This window comes from Carcharodon carcharias, chromosome 8 (genome assembly GCF_017639515.1).
Source record: "Carcharodon carcharias isolate sCarCar2 chromosome 8, sCarCar2.pri, whole genome shotgun sequence".
NCBI lineage: Eukaryota > Metazoa > Chordata > Chondrichthyes > Lamniformes > Lamnidae > Carcharodon > Carcharodon carcharias.
In genome coordinates, this window is record NC_054474.1 from 126,268,893 (window position 1) to 126,290,133 (window position 21,241).

The 21,241-nt window shown below is 42.7% G+C and overlaps 1 protein-coding gene across 3 annotated transcripts in view; it reads left to right on the forward strand.

The window, feature by feature from the left end:
* Nucleotides 1–21,241, forward strand: part of pnpla7b (patatin-like phospholipase domain containing 7b) — a 395,228-nt gene that overhangs the window by 258,749 nt on the left and 115,238 nt on the right. For all 3 annotated transcript variants that reach the window (XM_041193028.1, XM_041193027.1, XM_041193030.1), the window contains 4 exons: nt 2,428–2,491; nt 11,169–11,337; nt 12,255–12,437; nt 17,938–18,056. In XM_041193028.1, the coding sequence (XP_041048962.1) occupies nt 2,428–2,491; nt 11,169–11,337; nt 12,255–12,437; nt 17,938–18,056 (535 nt within the window). The remainder of the gene's footprint in view (nt 1–2,427; nt 2,492–11,168; nt 11,338–12,254; nt 12,438–17,937; nt 18,057–21,241) is intronic.

The following is a 21,241-nucleotide window of genomic DNA, read 5'->3' on the forward strand; positions in this document are numbered from 1 at the left end:
GCCCTAATTCATAGAAATATGCATCAGAGGAAGCTGTCCGACCCAACGGATCTGAACGGTTCTTTGAAAGAATTACCCGATTGTTCTCATTCCATTTCTCTTTCCCTGTAACCTGCAACTTCTCCTGTTCAAGTATTTATATCCAATTATCATTGAGTCATCTTCCATCACCCTTTCAGACAGCATATTCCAGATGATGATAACTTGCTGTGTAAAAAAATTATCTTATGTTGTCTGGGTATTCTGTCAGTTATCTTAAATTTGTGTCCTTTGGTTAGCCACCCTTCTGCCACTGGACCAACGCAATCAAAGCCATAATTTTGAACACCTCTTAAATCTCTCCTGTTCTTAAGGGGAACAATATAAACTTTAGTAGTCTCTCTGTAGAACTGAGCTCTGTCATCCCTGTACCATTCTGGTAAATCTGGTACCATCTCCAAGACTTTGTCATCCTCCCTGAAGTATGATATGCAGAATTTGACACACTACTCCAGTTGAGGTCTAACCAGTGATTTATAAATGTTTAACATAATTCTTTCACTGAGATGGTCCCTAAAGTTTGCATCCACTATCATTAGTTGTCTGGAGTCTTGTCATTCCCTTCATCACACCATGCACCATACTCTAGGGAGGAGGGTAATTACCCTGGTATGCAGCAAAGGCTCTATTGAGGTGTAACTAGATTTTGGAGGTGCCGAGAATGGAGCAGAATGATTCCTGTGTTTGTTTAACTCTTCTCACACTCAACAAATGAAGTGGGGGTGGGTGATGGAAACAAGTGCATGATCCTGGTTCACCCTTGACGCCTAAAGGTGCAGCTCTGCTGAAAGGTCATCTTGACTTGAAACATTAACTCTGTCTCTCCACAGGTGCTGCCTGACCTGCTGAGTATTTCCAGCATTTTTTGTTTTTATTACAGCTCTTAATGTCAGTCATATCTCAGTTAGTAACACTCTTGCCTCTGAGTCAGAAGACTGTGACTTCAAGTCCCAGTCCAGAGACTTGAGCATGAAAATCTAGGCTAACAATTGAGCGGGATGCCGAGGGGCAACACTCTGCTATCTTTCAAATGAGAAATTAAACCGAGGCCCTGTCTGCCCTCTTTGGTGGATGTAAAAGATTCTATGCACTATTTTGAAGAAGAGCAGCGTAGTTAGTCCCAGTGTCCTGGCAAATACTTATCCTTCAGTCAACATCAGAAAAATAGATATATGTTCATTATCATGTTGCTGTTTGTGGGAGCTTCCTGTGTATAAATTGGCTGCCGGATTTCCGATATTACAGCAGAGACTACAAGCTGTAAATCACATTGAACTGCCCTGAAGTTGTGAAAGGTGCTATATAAATGCAAGTTTTTGTTTCATTTCTGGTTTTCTCTGTTCAGTTTCTGTGTCTCTTATGCTTTTTTTGGTGAGTGTCTTGGTTTGAAGAGAGAGTGAACCTCCAACAATTTAGCTGTGGTTCTGGGTTCAAGAGTAAGGAAAGGTTTTGCAGTCTCCACAGAAAAAAAAGTGATGGGTGGTGTGGGGTAATCTTCATTTGTTGAGTGTGAGGTGACCACTTGTTTTACATTCTGTGTCCAGCATGACCACATATGCAGCAGCAATATAAACTGTAAGATAAAAGCAAAATACTGTGGATGCTGAAAATCTGAAACAAAAACAGAAAATGCAGGACAAACTCAGCAGGTCTGACAGCAGCTGTGGAGAGAGCAATATTGTGTGAGCAATATAAATTGGATTGTTTCTTTTCTATTCCTTTCCTTTCCCTCCGGTGCGCTAACTTATATTTATATAGTGCTTTTAACATAGTAAAACATCTCAAGATGTTTCACAGGGCATTGTCATATTTTATATATATATATATATATATATAATATATATATATATATTTACACATACACCATGCTGTGCTTGTTAATATGGAATATAATGATGCAATTTTGAGGCAGTAATGCATTTCTTAAAATTCATTGCTGGGCTATGGACACTGCAAGCAAGGTCAGAATTATTGCCCATACCCAGATGATGGTCCTTGTGGCTCCCACAGTGCTGTCTGTTTGGGAGTTTTAGGATTTTCACACAGTTGCAATGATTGAAATGAATAGGGCAAGTCATTTTGATGTGGCACACCACATTATCAGTACAAAATGTCCTGAATTTCTACACTTCATAATTTGCTACCTGAGTGCCACAACTTTGCGTAAAAAGCCCCAAAGGCAGTGAGGTGATAGTTTTGGATGAATTAATAATTTCCCAATACCAATGATAGCTATTTGAACTTTTTCATTTGTTCTTTTTATTTACACACAGATCAATTGTAGTGTAAACATTTATGGTCATTTTTCACTGTGTGAATCCTTACTGCAGTAATTAGTGCACCATATATTTAATTAAAAGTAAAACTAAGTCAGTTGTTTTATTTCAGGTCCTACCTTGCTGCTGAACAGTGATGTCGTCAAGCAGCGCCTTGGATCTACTGCTTTGGACAGGTAAAGCCACACCCTGCCTTACTCAGTCTCCTGCCTCTTTCATGCTATCTCGTTCTATTGCGCCTTTCGTTTGGTTATTCAAATTTCATTGGGGATGTTGTATGTGGCAGGTTACATACACAATGCAGGCACACTCGCCAACAAAAACAAGACAGACCTGGGAGGTACCAGTTAACATATCGATAAGCATTTAGCATTTACCATCGAGCATTTAGGATGATTCAACTGTCTGAAAGTTGGAGAGGAGAGTTCCAAATTCAGGAACGTTGTAGTTTGGGAACATTTGAACCCAAATTTTATTCCAAACTTTGGGTTTTCTCAGTTGGTCTGGTGACAAGGCATGGTAAATTTATGAGGTCCCAGGTTTGTTCCCTGGTCTGTGCTGAGTCACCTCATCCCAACTGAGGTGGCATTAAGAAGCTAGGGAATAAAAAATTACTCTTTGTTGACAATTATTATTCCTACTTTAGCTGGTTTCTGCAAATCCTGCTTACAAAGTGTTATGCCAGGGTGAAGTGCTATTATGTGGAGATTAAAAAGCAATTCAGGTTTTTCTTAAGCTCTTGCATAGCCTTTGGCATCAAGGTAGCATATGACCCAAAGATTCATCAAGGACCCCTAGTAAAACTGGAATCAATGGAGCTCTATTTAAGAAAGGGACTATTAGAAGCACACGATCAGCAAGCTTGCACATGAGCAGGGGAGAGACCTAATCCTGAGTGAGACACAGCCAGAGTGAGTGTGGGTATTGGCAATTTGGTGCACCGTGGGAATTCGGTGCAGAGGGGAAGAGGTGCTCTTTGCATTCTTCTTTGCTATCCAACTTCTTAAATCTTCAGAGAGTGGTCTTGCCCTGCTGCAGCAGTAGAGGCTACAAGGGAGAGAAATGACTGGTAAGTAGTGGGTAAGATCAGGTAAGTATTTACTATTTTTATCGCTTATAGTTTATGGTCTTTTTGTGGTTTATAGTTTGTATATTCTGTAGTAACGAGGATCAGGAAAGAAGGGCCCTAGAGTAATTGATTTAAAAGATTTCATTTAAAGGGATAAGTCATGGCAGGAGAGCTCAAAGCTGTGATGTGCTCCTCGTGCTCCCTGTGGGAAGCTGGGATCATTTCCAGTGCCCGGGACCAGCATGTGTGCAGGAAGTGTGTCCAGTTGCAGCCCCTGAAAGCTCAGGTTTCAAGGCTGGAACAGCGGCTGGGGACACTGTGGAGCATCCACAAGTCTGAGAGCAGACGGATAGCACGTTTAGAGAGTTGGTCACACTGCAGCTGAAGGGACTTGAAGGAAGGGAATGGGTGACCACCAGGCAGTCCAAGAGAAACAGGCAGGTAGTTCAGGAATCCCCTGGGGTCCCGCTCGCAAATCGGTATTCCATTTTGGAGGTTGATGAGGGCGCTGGTCCCTCCAGGGAGCACAGACAGAGCCAAGCTTCTGGCACCATAAGCAGCCTGCCTGTACAGGAGGGGAGGAAGAGCAATAGTAGGGGATTCTATAGTCAGGGAAACAGATAGGCGCTACTGTGGCTGTCAACATTATTCCAGGATGGTGTGTTGCTTCCCTGGTGCCAGGGTCCGGGATGTCACTGAATGGCTGCAGGGCATCCTGAAGGGGGAGGGTGATAAAGCAAAGGTCATGGTACATGTTGGTACCAATGACATAGGTAGAAAGAAGTATGAGGTCTTGTATCAAGAATTCATGGAGTTAGGCAGTAGATTGAAAAGCAGGACCTCTCGGGTTGTAATCTTTGGATTACTCCCAGTGCCACATGCTAGTGAGCACAGAAATAGGAGAATAGCACAGATGCATACATGGTTTAAGAGTTGGTGCAGGAGGGAGGGTTTTAGATTCCTGGATCACTGGGACCATTTCTGAGGAAGGTGGGACCTGTACAAGCAGAATGGTCTACATCTGAACCAGAGTGAGACTAACATCCTTGCGGGTGGGTTTGCTAGTGCTGGTGGGAGGAGTTTAAACTAATTCAGCAGAATGTTAGCAGAATAGGGACACGTCATAATACAGTAAAGCAATCAAGTCAGGGGGAACATTAAGTTTCAAGGGAGTAAGACAAGGCTGGATGGCCTCTACTTTAATGCCAGGAGTATTACAGGTAAAACTGATGAGGTAAGGGTGAGGATTGACCTGTGGAATTGTGATATAGTGGCCATCACATAGACATGGTTGAGGGAGGGGCAGGATTGGCAGCTCAACATTCCAGGATATTCAGGAGAGACGGGAGGGGTTAAAAGAGAAGGAAGCATTGCATTACTAGTTAAGGAGTCAGTTACTGCAGTAAAGAGAGGTGATATCTTGGAAGGGGCATCGAATGAAACTTTGTGGGTAGAGCTTGGGAATAAAAAAGGAACAGCCACATTGTTAGATGTTTATTATAGATCCCCAGATAGTCAGCGGGAAATTGAAGAGCAAATATGTGCACAATTCGCGGAGGTGTGTAAAAACAATAACAATAGGGCTATTAGGGCTATTATATTAGGTGATTTCAACTTTCCCAACATTAATTGGGATAGACATAGTGTTAAGGGCTTGGATGGAGTGGATTTCTTGAAATGTGTACAGGAGAACTTTTTAGGTTAATATATAGAGGGTCTAACAAGGGACAGCACAATGCTGGACCTAATTCTGGGGAATGAACCCGGACAGGTGGCTGAGGTGGTGGTAGGGGAGCATTTTAGTGATAGCGACCTCAACTTGGTACAATTTAAGCTTGTTATGGACAAAGAAATCGATAAGTTGCAAAAAAATGTTTTGGATTGGGGGAGAGCGGATTTTAGTAAAATAAGGCAGGATCTGGCCAAGGTAGACTGGGAACAGTTACTTGTGGGGAAACCTACAAAAGAGCAGTGGGGGGGCGTTCAAAAGAGAAACATGTTCCCTCTAGGATGATAGGAAGGAGTAACAAGTCCAGAGAGCCATGGATGACCAGCGATATTCAGGATACGATGAGAAGGAAAAGAGAAGCTTTTAGCAGGTACAAGGGGAGCAAATCAGCGTAGGCATTAGTGGAGTACAGTAAGTGCAGGGTACAGCTAAAGAAAGCAAATAGGAGAGCAAAGAGGGGATATGAGAAAGCTCTGGCTGGTAAAAGTAGGGAAAATCCTAAGATATTCTATTAGTATATCAATGGGAAAAGGATAACCAAGGAAAGAGTAGGACCCATTATGGACCAAGGGGGCAATCTATGGGTGGAGTCAGAGGGCATCGCTAGAGTGTTGAACGGATAATTCACATCTGTCTTCACTCAAGAGAATGATGAAGGTGTGGAACTCGGGGAGAGAGACTGCGAGGTTCTTGAGCAAAATGATATAGGGAGTGACAAGGTATTGGAGGTGTTGGCAGGCTTAAAAGTGGACAAATCTCCAGGTCCGGATGATTTTTGTCCCAAACTGCTGAGGGAGGCAAGGGAGGAGATCGCAGGGGCTCTGACCCAAATTTTTAATTCCTCTCTGGCCACGGGGGAGGTGCCAGAGGACTGGAGAACAGCTATTGTGGTTCTGCTATTTAAGAAGGGTTGTAGAGTTAAGCCAGGGAACTACAGACCAGTGAGTCTCACGTCAGTGCTAGGGAAACTATTGGAGGAAATCCTGAAGGAGAGAACCTATCTCCACTTGGAGAGGCAAGGTTTGATTAGGGATGGTCAGCATGGCTTTGTCAGAGGGAGGTCATGCCTAACAAATTTGATTGAATTTTTTGAGGAGGTGACCAGGTGTGTAGATGAGGGTAGTGCAGTTGATGTAGTTTATGTGGATTTCAGCAAAGCCTTTGACAAGGTCCCACATGGGAGACATATAAAGAAGGCAAATGCACATGGATACAGGGTAATTTGATAAAATTGGTTTAGTTTTGGAGACAGACGGTGATGACAGAAGGCTGCTTTAGTGACTGGAAGCCCGTGTCCAGTGGCGTACCACAGGGATCTGTGCTGGGTCTCCTATTATTCTTCATTTATATAAATGACATAGATGACTAGGTGGGGGTTAAGATTAGTAAGTTTGTGGATGGTGCAAAGATTGGCTGGGTGGTTAACAGTGAGGTTGAGTATCTTGGGCTACAGGAAGATGTAGACAGAATGGTCAAATGGGCGGATAAGTGGCAGATGGAATTTAACCCCGAAAAGTGTGAGACAATACACTTTGGAAGGAGTAATTTGACAAGGAAGTATTCAATGAACGACATGACACTAGGAAGTTCTGAGGAACAAAGGGACCTTGGCGTGTGTGTCCATAGATCTCTGAAGGTGGAGGGGCCTGTTAGTGGTGTGGTGAAAAAAGCATATGGGACACTTGCCTTTATCAATCGAGGCATAGCTTACAAAAGTAGGGAGGTCATGTTGGAGTTGTATAGAACCTTGGTGAGGCCACAGCTGGAGTACTGTGTGCAGTTCTGGTCGCCACATTATAGGAAGGATGTGATTGCACTGGAGGGGGTGCAGAGGAGATTTACCAGGATTTTGCCTGCGATGAAACATTTTAAGTTATGAAGTGAGGTTGGATAGACTTGGTATGTTTTCTTAGGAACAGAGAAGACTGAGGGGCGACCTGATCGAGGTGTACAAGATTATATGGGGCATGGACAGGGTGGATAGGGAGCAGCTATTCCCCTTAGTTGAAGGATCAGTCACGAGGGGACACAAGTTCAAGGTGAAGGGCAGGAGGTTTATGGGGGATGTGAGGAAAAGCTTTTTTAGCCAGAGGGTGGTGAGGGTCTGGAATGCGCTGCCTGGGAGGGTGGTGGAGGCGGGCTGCCTCACATCCTTTAAAAAGTACCTGGATGAGCACTTGGCACGTCATAACATTCAAGGCTATGGGCCAAGTGCTGGCAAATGGGATTAGGTAGGTATGTCAGGTGTTTCTCACGTGTTGGTGCAGACTCGATGGGCCGAAAGGCCTCTTCTGCACCCTGTGATTCTGTGAATGGGACTTGGGGGAAAATTCACCACTGGTTGGAGTTATACCTAGCACAAACGAAGATGGGTGTGGTTGTTAGAGGTCAATTATCCTGGTCCCAGGACATCACTGCAAGAGTTCCTCAGGGTAGTGTCCTAGGCCTGACCATCTTCAGCTGCTTAATCAATGACGTTCCCTCCATCATAAGGTTAGAAGTGGGGATGATTGATGATGTTTGCATAATGTTCAACACCATTCGCGACTCCTCAGATACTGAAGCAGCAAGACCTGGACAATATCCAGGCTTGGGATGATAAGTGGCAAGTAACATTCGCACCACAGAAGTGTCAGGCAATGACCATTTTCAATAAGAGAGAATCTAACCATCTCCACTTGACATTCAAAGGCATTACCATCATTGAATCCCCCACTATCAACATCCTGGGGGTTACTATTGACCAGAAACCGAACTGGACTAGCCATATAAATACTGTGGTTACAAGAGCAGGTCAGAGGTTGGAAAATCTGTGACGAGTACCTCACCACCTGACTCCCCAAAGCCTGTCCATCGTCTATAAGGCACAAGTGGAGAATGTAATGGAATTCTGTCCACTTGCCTGGATGAGTGCAGCTCCAACAACATTCAAAAAGCTCGACACCATCCAGGACAAAGCCTGCTTGATTGGCACCCCATCTACCACCTTAAACATTACCTCCCTCCATCAGCAATGCACAGTGGCAGCAGTGTGTACCAGCTACAACATGCACATTAGTAACTCATCAAGGGTCTTTCAACAGTACTTTCGAAACCCTATGACCTCTACCACGTAGAATTCAAGAACAGCAGATGCATGGGAATACCACCATCTACAAAGTAACCTCCAAGCCACACGCCTTCCTGATTTGGAATTGTACCACCATTCCATCACTGTTGCTGGGTCAAAATCCTTGAACACCCTCCCTAACAGCACCGTGGGTGTATCTACACCAGATGGACTGCAGCAGTTCAAGAAGGCAGTTTACAACCAGCTTCTCAAGGGCAGTTAGGGATGGGCAATAAATACTGGCCTAGCCAGCAACATCCACATCCCATGAGTGAATAAATAAGGAAAAAAATGGCTGTAAGTAAATTGGGATCTTGCTGGTTTCCAGTAGTGTTGCCCAAAATTAATTTCAGATTAGTAAATAAAAAAGGGTAATAGACACCATTGTTAGGTATTGACCTCAGTATGCATTTGCAGCGAGTATGTTTTAGGGTGTTTGGTTCCAAAAAAAAGTAAGATAAAATCAGATACTCTTTTTATTTGTTGTGAGTGCTTTACTAATTTGTGGCAGATATTTGTTAAAGTAAACACAGACAGGTCAAAGTGTGTTTGCCTGCACTGTGTGAATGTATGCAAGGCATTTTCTGCCAAACTAGCACGGGTGGCTGACACGTAGCTATTCAGCAATTTCTTTTGGTTTGGAGTAGCTAAATATCAAACTTTGAATCATACACCCCAGAAGGAGGCCATTGGCCGATTGTGTCTACTGTTGGCTCTTTGAAAAAGCTGTCCAGTTTGTCCCATTGCCCAGATCTTTCCCCATACCCCCTACAAATTTCTCCTTTTCAAGTATATGTAACTTTCTCTTTTGAAAGTTACTTTTGAATTTGCTTCCACTATTTTCTTGGTCGGTGCATTCTAAATCATCATAACCAGTTAGAGTAAAAGAAACTAATTTTCCCACTGGATACTTTGCCAATTATCTAGACTGTGTCCTCTGGTTAGCAACCTTTTGCTAATGGAAGCAATTTTTCCTTTATGGATCAGTATCCTTTTAAAGAAGGAATTGCAAATGTGAATGAGGTTAGGTCTTATCTAGCATGGGTTTGATGATTCTGTAACTGTGTCTCTGAATATAACCAAAGTCTAAAAATGTTGCAAATCTGAAACAAAATAGAAAATAGTCCATCAATATTATTGGAGAGAAGAGGCAGGTTTGGGACAGGTTCTTTTTTTAGAACTGAAAAATGACAAATAGCAAGCATTTTAAGGAAACCAAATAAAAAGTCAGAGGAAAACAGCAGACCCTCCAGGCAAAGGGAAAGTTTGACAGTGAATGGGCTGTAACCTTTTCTTCTTGCTGTCTCTGAACCATCTTGGGATGCTTCTCCAGGTTAAATATTCTCTATAAAGTGCATGATATTGTGGTAAGCTGCTTAAACAAAAAGCTGGAGATTGTTTAGCCTTTCCAGTGTAGGTCTGACTGCACTGTTCTACAAAAAAATGGAATCTAGCAATAGAAAGATGCAGTGAATGTAGTCTGAGTCTTGCTCAAGGGATAAGCAGGAAAATGGGAGAAATTAGAAAAGCGAGCAAGCCTGCACATCAGCTCTGAAATTAAAACAAAATATTGATGAAGAACAGTGAAGTCTGTCTATCTTAAAAAGCAATACCAAAGCTTCAGACCCACTCCCACCATCTCTCCATGTAGGGTCTGTATAGAACTTCTCTTTCCCTCTGAGATTAACTGGAATTGAGAGATGCAAAAAGACCAAGCTCCATCTAAGATAAAAGCAAAAAACTGGAGATGCTGGAAATCCAAAACAAAAATAAAAATACCTGGAAAAACTCAGGTCTGACAGCACCTGCGGAGAGGAACACAGTTAACGTTTTGAGTCCGAATGACTCTTCAACAGAACCAAGGAAAAATAGAAAAGAGGTGAAATATAAGCTGGTTTAAGGGGTGGGGGGGAAGTGGGACAGGTAGAGCAGGATAGAGGGCCAGTGATAGGTGGAAATATATCACTGGCCCTCTATCATGCTCTACCTGGTCCCCCCACCCCCCTTAAACCAGTTTCTATTTCACCTCTTTTCTATTTTTCCTTAGTTCTATTGAAGAGTCATATGGAATCGAAATGTTAACTGTGTTCCTCCCCGCAGATGCTCTCAGACCTGCTGAGTTTTTCCAAGCTCCATCTAGTTCACTTTCCACTATCCTGGGAGTGACCTCTAATGATAATAGAGTTGTTGACTATTCATAGCAATGAATCTTCATCAATTAATGTAGTAATAAACATAGAAATTAGAAGATAAACACCCTAGTAGTGGGAGCTTCTGGGAATCATAGGTCCAAAATTACCTTAATGATATTTTCCATCATATAATGATCTAGTGACCTTTTTTTAAGCAGGCTACCAGTGATGCATTGACTCTCTCCCTCTCCGTGCTTGGAATGTTTTTGCCTTTCCCCTCTTCTGATTCTGTTAAAATCTTTTCTTCTCTCCAAGTTAGGGGGAGATGGTGGCATAGCAGTAATGTCACTGAGCTAATAATCCAGAGGCCCAGGTCAAAGCTCTGGGGGCACAGGTTCAAACCCCACTGCAGCAGCTGATGGAATTTAAATTTAGTTAATAAATCTGAGATACAAAGCTAGCCTCAGTAATAGTGACCATGAAACTATCGATTGTGATAAAGACCCATCTGGATTAGGGGAGGAATTGTGCTGTTTTTACCCCAGTCTGGCCTACAAGTGACTCCAGACTCACAGCAATGTGGTTTACTCTTAACTGTCCTCTGAAATATTCAGCTCAAAGACATTTAGGGATGGACAACATATGCTGGCTTTGCCAGAGATGCCCACACCTCATCCCATGAAAGAATAAAGGAGAAATAAGTTCTGAAGAAGGGTTCTGCCAAGCTGTTGTCCATTCTCTCTGTAGCTATTGGCTGACATTGGCTTTCTAGTGTTTTGTTTCTGAACTATCCCTTGGCTTTCTGTCTCTTTAGTATCCATGAGTACCGACTATCAAGCTGGCTAGCTCAGCAAGAAGATATCCATCGAATTGTGCTTTACCAGTCCGACAGCAGCATGACTCCCTGGACCCAGCGCTGTATCAGGCAAGCTGATTGCATCCTTATTGTCGGGCTGGGAGAGCAGGAGCCAACAGTTGGAGAGGTGAGTCAAAAATTGAACTTTGCATGTCATTTATAGGAATTGCAATCATGTACTTGTTGACTTTTCATTGTGTAGAATTATATCTCTATCAGTAGAATGACTTTTTGTCTTTGGACACAGAAAACATAAGGGGATGGGGAGAGAGTGAATGACTTTTAAAATTATTCCTTTTTCATAAAAGATCCTGTCACATCACTGCTCTGACTGGAGAGGTATGGTGTACACTGATCATGTGGCTTCTTTGCTGTCTGCAGACTGCTTCAGAACCATTTCTATAGTAATAAAAACAGAAAATGTTGGAAATACTCAGCAGATCAGGCAACAACAGTGGAGAGAGAAACAGTTAATATTTCAAGCTGATGACCTTTCATCAATACCATTCACTGTTCTGATGAAAGGTCATCATGCTGAAATGTTAACACTGTTTCACTCTCCACAGATGCTGCCAGGCCTGCTGAGCATTACCAGCATTTTCTGGTTTATTTTAGATTTCCAGCATCTGCAGTATTTTCTTTTTCTATTTCTATCCTAGTGTGTTTAATACACACTCACAGTGATACTGAAGTGCCCTCCAATTAATCCCAAGAGGCCCATTGTATTTTTCTGGCCCTGAAACCTTCTCTGCATGGAAACTTTGAGCATGAGTTTATTGACCTCCCAGGCAAGAGGCCAGAGAAGTGTACTTCACCACACCAGGAAGACCGGCTGGCAGTCATTTCTAGTTTTCTGTTAATCTGCTTGCTGACTGGATTGAGTAGTGATCTATAATATGAAAGAGTAATTCTGCACCTGTAAAACATGATGACGTGATCAGCATTGGGATACACCATGGAGTGGCTCAGGCCGTGCACTGAGGAACCGATTCAGCGTCACGTATTTCTTCATGCCTGTAACCTGCAATATTGCTTTGTTTTCAGCTGGAGCGCATGTTGGAGAACACAGCTGTGCGAGCCCTCAAACAACTCATCCTGCTGCACAAGGAAGATGGGCCGACACCAGCTCGCACTGTCGAGTGGCTCAACATGAGAAGCTGGTGCTCGGGTCATCTTCACCTCTGCTGTCCTCGCCGAGTCTTTTCTCGCAAGAGGCTACCTAAACTGGTAGGAAGCTTAGAAATGTCTCTGGATATAGTTTGATGCCGTATTTTATTTTACAAGGTTCTCAGATATGGCAATTATAGGACAGCACCACAGAGAGGAAGTGGTAATGTTCCTTCTATATTAGGGCAGCCACAAATTCCCATAGAACCCCAACTGTGGCCTAACCATTGCCTTTTACAAACTTATCAAAACCATTTCTCTCTTACAATCTGTATGTCCTGATCTGGAAAATCCAAACCACTGTTGGTGCTTTTTATGGTTTTATCTATAGTTACTTGCACTGTCAGGGAATTACACAATTGAACCCTGAGATGGCAGCCTTCCGTCTCTTAAAACAATGGTTTGTGCCATTGTGTTCAACTCTGTTAAGCATTGCCTGATGTGATTCTGGAGCCCCAGTCTGGCATGGCAGTCTCTGCCACACTTGCTGCAGAGGAAGACAGTGGGCTGAAAAGGTGCACGATTCACTGGCCTCTGTTTTCTCTGTGCCCTCTTCTCAACCAGCTGAGCTTTTCATTTCTGCTCACCTCTCCCAATGTCCTTCCAAACAGTCATCCTCCAGAGGTCATGACCATCAGTAACTATCTCCCTGTTGTCAGGTTCAGTGTCTGCCATCTTCATATCTCACTTGTAGATGCCCTTGTAGCAGAGGTATGGTGCCCAGGAGGTCATGACCCAGTGGCCAGTTCGTTGTACAGAAGGTCTTTGGGTACATGGTCGTCATTCATCTGATGAACGTAGCCAAGCCAGTGCATTGAACTGTTAACTCCCTCTGCTCCACCACATTGTTCTGTGTCTTTCTGTTGTATGCATCTCTCATTCCTTATTTTACCCCTCATAGTGCAACACGTCACAATTCTCTGTGGTAAATAGCATCTGCTACCTTTATGCCCATTCTGCTAACCTATCCACCACCTTCTAAAATCTTTTACACTTCTTGATTCCTGTTAATTTTCATTATTGTGTCCCTATAATCAAATCCACATCGTCTATTTATAACGAGAGAGACTTCTGGGATCCATCACTTCCAACCCTTTCCCAATCCAGTCAATACTTGTTAACTCTAATTCTTTATTTTGTGTCTGCCAATGAACCTTCCTCTGAAAATCCACTTTGCTACACAGCTATTGTATTTACTTCATTAACCCAAACAGTGTGTGCAAAATCTGGGTTGTCCATTCAGAAGCACCATAATATTTGTGTTAATAGCTTGCAGCTGCCTTGTAAGGCAGAGGTACAGTCAGGTGTAATTGTGATGCAGTGACAGGGAATGTTTGATACCTTTGATTGAGAGTTCATGGTGCTACATATTATAATTAAGTGATGTAAGTTATGTATCTTAGCACAATCTAAATCCCTTTTCTCACTCAGGGCCGTGTTTAGCTGTGGAGGCTGTACGCATCACCTATTTTACAGTGTACGTGTACAGGGTCTTACGCAGAGATGGGCATAACCCACGGTAGCTCTCACTGAGTTAGTCACTGGTCTTTACCTAGGCTGTGTTGTTCAAGTTTGGGAATTGGCGCACAATGTAATCATTTTTTAATTACAAGATCATAAGCTTCACACAAATGAGGAAGACCATTCTATCCATCACTGCCTCTTCCACAGCATCCAACTGTCTGTTGAATCATTCCGGAGTTTCTGCTCCTCCACTCCACCTGAAGGTCCATTCCATGTACTGATCACTTCCTGTGTGGAGCACCTGATCAGTCCTAAATTTGTCATTTTCTGGTGTCCCTTAACAAACTGTCGGGGTTTAATGTGGAGTTATTCTGGGTTTACCTTTTTGTACTGTTTACTATCTCATGTACTTGTTTGAGGGTTGTTTTATTCAATCTTAGGTTATGGGAATCACTAACAAGGCTAGCATTTATCGCCAATCCTAGTTGCCCTTGAGAAGGTAGGGGTGAGTCACTTTCTTGAACTGCTGCAGTCCATGCATAGTTAGAGAGCTCCAGTATCTTGACCCAGCAATAATAAAGGAAAAGCAATATAGAATGATGCAGCACGAAAAAGGCTGTTCGGCACATTGTGCCTGTGCTGGCTGTAAGACTCTTAACCAGGGTATCACACTACCCTCTTAAGGTCCTCACCCCGTACTTGGTATCAATGACACAAAACAAACTTATGGATACAATTTCCACTTTATGTGGAAAACCTTTATTAACCCACTACGCAATAGTTTATATCTAAATTACCAGTTGCTTACTAAGACCCCCGGTGGTCAGTCCGCTGAGCGAATTCCTTAACACAACTTCCCGTGACTGACCAAATCACACTCCCTGGTTGCAGTACCAACGTCCTTGAGAAATGAGGCTTTATATCCATTTCTGACCCCTGGTCTCCCGGCATATAAGGTAATGTCTTAAATTGAGTCATCTGATTGGGTTTTCAATCCCGCCCTGGGCCACGCAAAGACAGCCTGTACATGGTCATTTCCTGCTCTCAGCAGCGGGTGTCTCCAGGTACCTGCCAGCAATGGATGTGATTGCTGTATCTTGGTAAGGCAGGAGGAAAGCCAATCTCACATACCCGAGAGAGACCATTGTCCGGGTCAGTTTCTGTAATCAGGGTGTCTGGTAGTGAGCCTCCGCCCCAGTGACATGTCCTGACACATCTGTGTATTCTTTTGCAGTCTTTATTTTCTAAAAAGCTCCATGTAAGCCTCAGGTTTGATGTTTTCGGTCAGAATTCTTCTCCCTTCGTCCTGATGTCTTCTGCACTTCATGTTCTTACCACCCAGTTCTGAGCTCAGGACATTGGTCCACCTCACAGCTGGTTACATTTTGACACAAGTATAAGGATAATATATGTTAAAAAGAAACAAAGGGAGGCTTACAGCATCACAGAAATACACAAAATGTCAAAATGCCTTATATGGCTCTTTGGTGGAGCAATTCAATTAGTCTAAATCTCCTCTTTTTCCCACTGCCCTGTAAATTTCTTCTCTTTTATTATTTATCCAATTTAGCATAACTTCCTTGCTGTTATACTCTGTTCGTTGGTTAATAAAACCAAGGATATCATATGCCTTTCAAGAACCTTCTCAACTTGTCCTGCCACATTGAAAACTTTGTGTATGTACACCCTCGATCTCTCTGCTCCTTTGAAATCCTCTTCACTATCCTCTGAGAAGAAATCCCTTTGCATCTCAGTCTTAAATGAGTGTCCCCTTATTCTGTAACTTCCTTTTCTTTCAAGTTCCTCCTTAGTTACCTAGTACTTACTGCACAAGTGGATAACAAGTACATCCAACGTTTAAAAAGGCACATCATTAGTGAAATGTGAAATACCCTTTTATTTTTGTTTTGCCAACATTGTGACAAAGGTGCAGCAATGGTGTCAAAATACATCTGCTTTATTGGCACATCTCACCTCTTAACATAAGATGGGTAGTTCTTCCTGACAGGAACCCTTATTGAAAAGGAAGGTAAATATTTAAAGCATGTTCCCATGAAGAAAAAATGGTTAAAAAACAAAATCACCCTAAATTTGTTTGCTTTTCGAGTTTTTCTTAAGAAACCAAAGGTAAATTGTCCCCCAGATATGGAGACCCCTAAATAAGGTCCATTCTTTACTCAGCTATTCCTCATAAGGAGACCGGAAGAATTGGGCTTAATTTCCAAGAAAAGATGAACTATATCCTGACTAAGAAAAATTATCTAAGCAGAAATAACTAGTTATATTTGCTAACTGCAAAGTTTGAGTCTCAATTCATATCTTGGATCAAATGAATTGCAACAGAGAGTAAGGGCAGTGTGAGAACAAATTGTTTTTTACTCTTTCATGGGATGTGGGCATTGCTAGCAAGGCCAACATTTGTTGCCCACCCCTAATTGTGCTTGAGAAGATGATGGTGAGCCACCTTCTTGAACCGCTGCAGTCCATCTGGTGTAGGTACACATATAGTGCTATTAGGAAGGGAGTTCCAAGTTTTTTCCCATTGACAGTGAAGGGACAGTGATATGGTTCCAAGTCAGGACGGTGTGTGTCTTGCAGGGAAGCTTGCAGGTGGTGGTATTTCCATGCGTCTGCTACCCCTCTCTCGGTGGTTGAGATTGAGGATTTGGTAGGTGCTGTCAAAGGAGCTTTGGAGAGTAGCTGCAGTACATCTTGTAGATGGTACACATTACTGCCACTATGCTCTGGTAACGGAGGAAGTGAGTGTTTAAGATGGTAGATTGAGTGCCAGTCGAGTGGAAAAATGAGTCATATACTGTAGCCTTGATCACCACAAGCTGTAACAAGTAAAATAAATTTTCAAGTAGTTTAAAATTAAATTGTAATTTAAGTTAGATTTGCAGCATCAGCTGTGGGAGAAAATTGACACTGATTCAAGGAGTACTAATACTTAGAATGCTAGTTAGTGCTGGGCAATTGATGACAAAGTTGACTGTTGAAGATGAATTATGCAGAGAACCAGTGAAGTGTGAGCTGATGACAGTCGCTTTACAAAAGCCACTTCTTTAATCTGGATGCACAGTTTCTGCTGATCCAATTAGGGCATGTTACCTTGACTGGATTAAAAAACACATGAGCGTGCAGTGTTCCAAACTTGGCTTATTGTTAGGGTGAGGGTGAATTCCTCAGAAACCCTTATAAACGTGTAAAATAAGGTTTCCACCAAATCAAAGTCCGTGCATCCCCAAGGAAATTCATCCTCAAAGTCTTAGAATTTCCTATTTCTGTTGCTTACTTTGATATATAATTAATTTGCACAAAGGTTGATTGAGTGAGGGAGAATGTCATTGGATTTTCTGGTCCCACCCGTGGCGGGAATCGGTGCGCATGGACCGAAAAATTTGGAAAGCAGCCAAGAGTGCGGGACTAGAAAATCCCGTCCATTGTTGGGGTGCCTGTGCCTTGTTCTTTGAACTTCAGTCACCACTTTACAAGGCTCCTTTTTTTTGAGCTTTGAAAATATTGGAGTTTGTTTAGTTTTGGAACCTTTCTGCTGCCACCTCTGGTCTAGAGCTATGGTGTAATTGGGAGCAGTACCCTGATGTATTGTAGGATTACCAAAGTGGCGACAATATAGAGCCAGAGACTCAAAGTGAGGTCGTCCTAAGTGGTTTTCCTTTGTTTTGGCAGAAAATCATCGAATATCATTGTCACAATAAATAATCTAAAATATACCCACAGTTACATCCTCTAAAGCCTGCTGTATTAGAGGTGGAACATTACTCCCAGCAGCACTCTATTATTTCTCTGCCTATCAGCCAACATGTCATAAGGTTATAAGAACTGTCCCACTTGTCAAGAAGGAGATAACAATGATGGAAGCTAGGGTGTCAAGTGAAATTCAATGGAAGAACTTCACAAGGTGTAATTTGTGCCACATTAGACAAGGAAATTAGGGCTTTGGAGTTTATTTGCACATTCATACAAAGCTACATATAATATTAATATTGTACCTAACTCAGACATCGAGAGCACTTATACCACTGTCAGACAAACTGACTCATGATATTCTTTGGTCGGTCTTGTGTTTTCTCAGCTCGAGATGTACCAAAGGATCTCTCAGAAGCTGCCTGATCGTCACTCAGATTTCTCCCGCTTGGCTAGGATCCTTACTGGCAATTCCATTGCACTGGTGCTGGGAGGTGGAGGGGCCAGGTGAGTCCTCATCTTGAAAGTAGAAGAACTTAATCTTCTATTAAACTTGCCGACTGAAACTGACTGTAAGTATACCTCCAGAATCCACCGAGGCACTGTTTCCCATTTCTTCTCCTACCATCATTTCTTTCTGCTTTGTTTCGTCTCTTGGGGTAGAGTTCCACAGGACTGAAGATTCACACATTTAAGGCAGAAGATCACTCTATAGTCCTGTTGCTTACTTCACCAAAGATTTTCTCCTGAAGACACTATAGTGGAAATTCATGTCAGCCCATTAGGCTGCGCGCTAGTATCTGGGTACCTGAGATATACCTGAAATTGGGCCTCATCGCCATATTATCAGAAGGTTGCAGCCATCGATCTGCATCCAGAGGAAGCTAGTTGGTTCCACAGAGACGCAGTGGGGTGTGAGCATCACTGGCAAGGCCAGCATTTGTTGCCCATTCCGAATGTCCTTGAACTGAGTGACATGCTGGGCCATTTTCGAGGACACTTAAGAGCCAAGCATCTTGCAGTTGAGCAGGTATCTTCCCATCTGCAGCCCTCATAGGTCCTGGGGGGGTTGGGAGGACTTATTCAGGATAGTGTGAAGTTTAGAGGGGAGAAGGGAGATGGAGTGATCAGGAGGGAAACCCAGTGCTGTTTGCATTGAGGGCAGCCCAGTGTTGGAAAGGAGGCTTCAAGCAGGCATTGAGCAGGCACCCACATCCCCCCCCCCTCTATTTGCATGTGCAAAGGTCCTAACTGCTGTTTCTGGCACAGGATTTCCATACTGAAATCTGTACCTATATGGCAGGCAGCACTGGTCATGATATTGGACACCTAAGTGCCCGTTTTACGCCTGTAACGTGGGCAGAGGGGTCAATGGATTTCTAGGCCACTGGCTGATGCTCTACCATCCAATATCTCAACTAAGAAACGATTCTTCACATGAATATTTCACGATGCAGCAAATCATAGCCATGCATTATCCTGCTGAAATATCAAATACTAAACAAGATTGATAATAGTTACATTGTTCACGTCTTTCACAGAGTGACTGACTTACAGTTCCTGCATAAAACATTTAGAAATACAATGGACTTGGGTAAAAACCTTTTGAGGAGTGCAGTGACATTCCAGAACCAAGAACAAGACTTGTAATGTATTTTAATTTAAGTGATCTCTAATGTATAAAGACTGGAGGACAATGGGCTTGGTGCGTGGGTGCTGGTTCCCTGTCTGTAAATAGAGGAGCGCGATTCCTCTTTTTAAGTGTAAGTTGGGTGAGGTTGTTGTGTTGCGGAATATTGTTTGCATGTTTATAGATGTGAACACAGCTTACAGTAACTTCTAATTCTGCAATATTTCAGGTCAAATCCATTATTAACTTGCCTATACCTGGGTGCAGCTTTTCCTAAATGGCATGTTCTGCGATATTGCAATTTTAGTGGGGTTTTCCATTCATAACAGGCAGTTATCTCCATCCTGGGCAAGAATGAGTCAGCACATCATTATTGTTTTTCTTTATTCAGCATTTTAAAGCATAGGTTAGCTCTAGGGACCAAGGAATAGTTTTTGATTTAAAATGAGTTACTGAACATTACATCAGCTGTCATCTTGAGAGCCATGAATAATCAGAGTCCCGTGTTGTTTGAGAGGTCCAGGTAGAATCACAACACCATGAGCTCAGGTCCAGAGTTTTTGGAAATCTTGAGGTTTTTTTTTAAGTTCATGTATGCTTTTTAACTGAAGCGCAAAATAGCTCACTAACACACAAGCTCTGCCATCTAATGAAATCCAAGTTTAATTATAACTTCATTTACATGAAGTTGCGTTTACAGCACTGGACTGTTAGCTCTGATAACCACGATTTAGATCAAATCCAGACACAGGGCTGGATGTTGTCTCTGTGATTGAGCTTTTGGTTAAATGTGTTGCACAACAACACTGTTGCTTGTCTCCTAACTACAGGTTTTCTCCCCCCTTCCCTTCATGGCACTCTTTCTTCTTGGATACCCTTCTGTATCTCACCCACCTGGCCTTTCTTCATGTGTGAACTAAGGTGATGTGCATCATCTGGGCATTGGACTATGGCAGCATCAGACCCAAGCCCAATGCTGTCCTCACCCAGTAATCACCTTCCATCAGGGGTCAGTGCGTAGTCATTCTAGAGCAGAAACCATTGTTCTCCCAGTCTAGGCTCTGAATTTCAGTGTAGCACCACTGATGTCACGCAAGAGTCAGCAGAGCCTTGGAATCAAATCTGGACTTCCTGATCTGATTGATTCAAGTTCTGATTATACCAACTGAATCATCAGAAGAACTGTCCAGATAGATAGAGGAGTTCAAATCCAGCCAGCACTGTTCAGAATTTTTGCGTTTCTCTGAAGATGGTAGGTACGAACACAGTCTTTGACCTCTTTGATTGAATTTCACAAGCACCAAACCAGAACATGTGTCCAACCTCAGCCCCCTGAACCACATCAGGTGTAGACAGTATCAAGCTTGGCTGTGGTATCCCCACCCCCTCACATCTGGCATTCCTTCTAGGATCAATTTGAAGAATGGCAATTTTGATACAATATGGGTGCTGCCCAAGTGGCCATTCTTCTTGGTTCCACAAACTTGGACCTGCCCAGTTTAAATGGGCTCTGGAGCTTCGGTAAAGTTTAAGAAATACTTGGGGAAGGGCAGTCCTTTGAGCAAACCGGGAGCAGAGTTGCAGAATATGCCTGATTTGCATGTGGTTAATATTTTGTAGAGGTTATTCAGTCTCTGTCTGCATAGACACAATGGTAATCAGCATTTTTGTTGTTGGGTGTCAATCTGAAGCTGTCAAACCAATTCTCAAACTTAGCACTTAACAGTATTCTGACAACATTGGTAATCATTGCATGCATTAGATCAGCATCTACAGGTAAGTGAGATGTAGATTCCTGTCGTGTCCAGATGCTCACTAACACTATTCTGTGAGAGTTCTTCTTAATAGCCTTTTCCCAATTTGAAATGTATCTCTTCTATGGCATGAAATAGAGAGAGAAATTATGACCAATACCACTTTATGAATCACAATTTCTCCAAATGGATTATTTTATAGATTAGGAGGTACCAATTGGATGGGAACCAGGGAAATACTTAACAGGTAAATCCCCTTCTAGTACCTTCCTTTCCAAGTGCCTCTGGGAATCTGTCATTTCAAAACT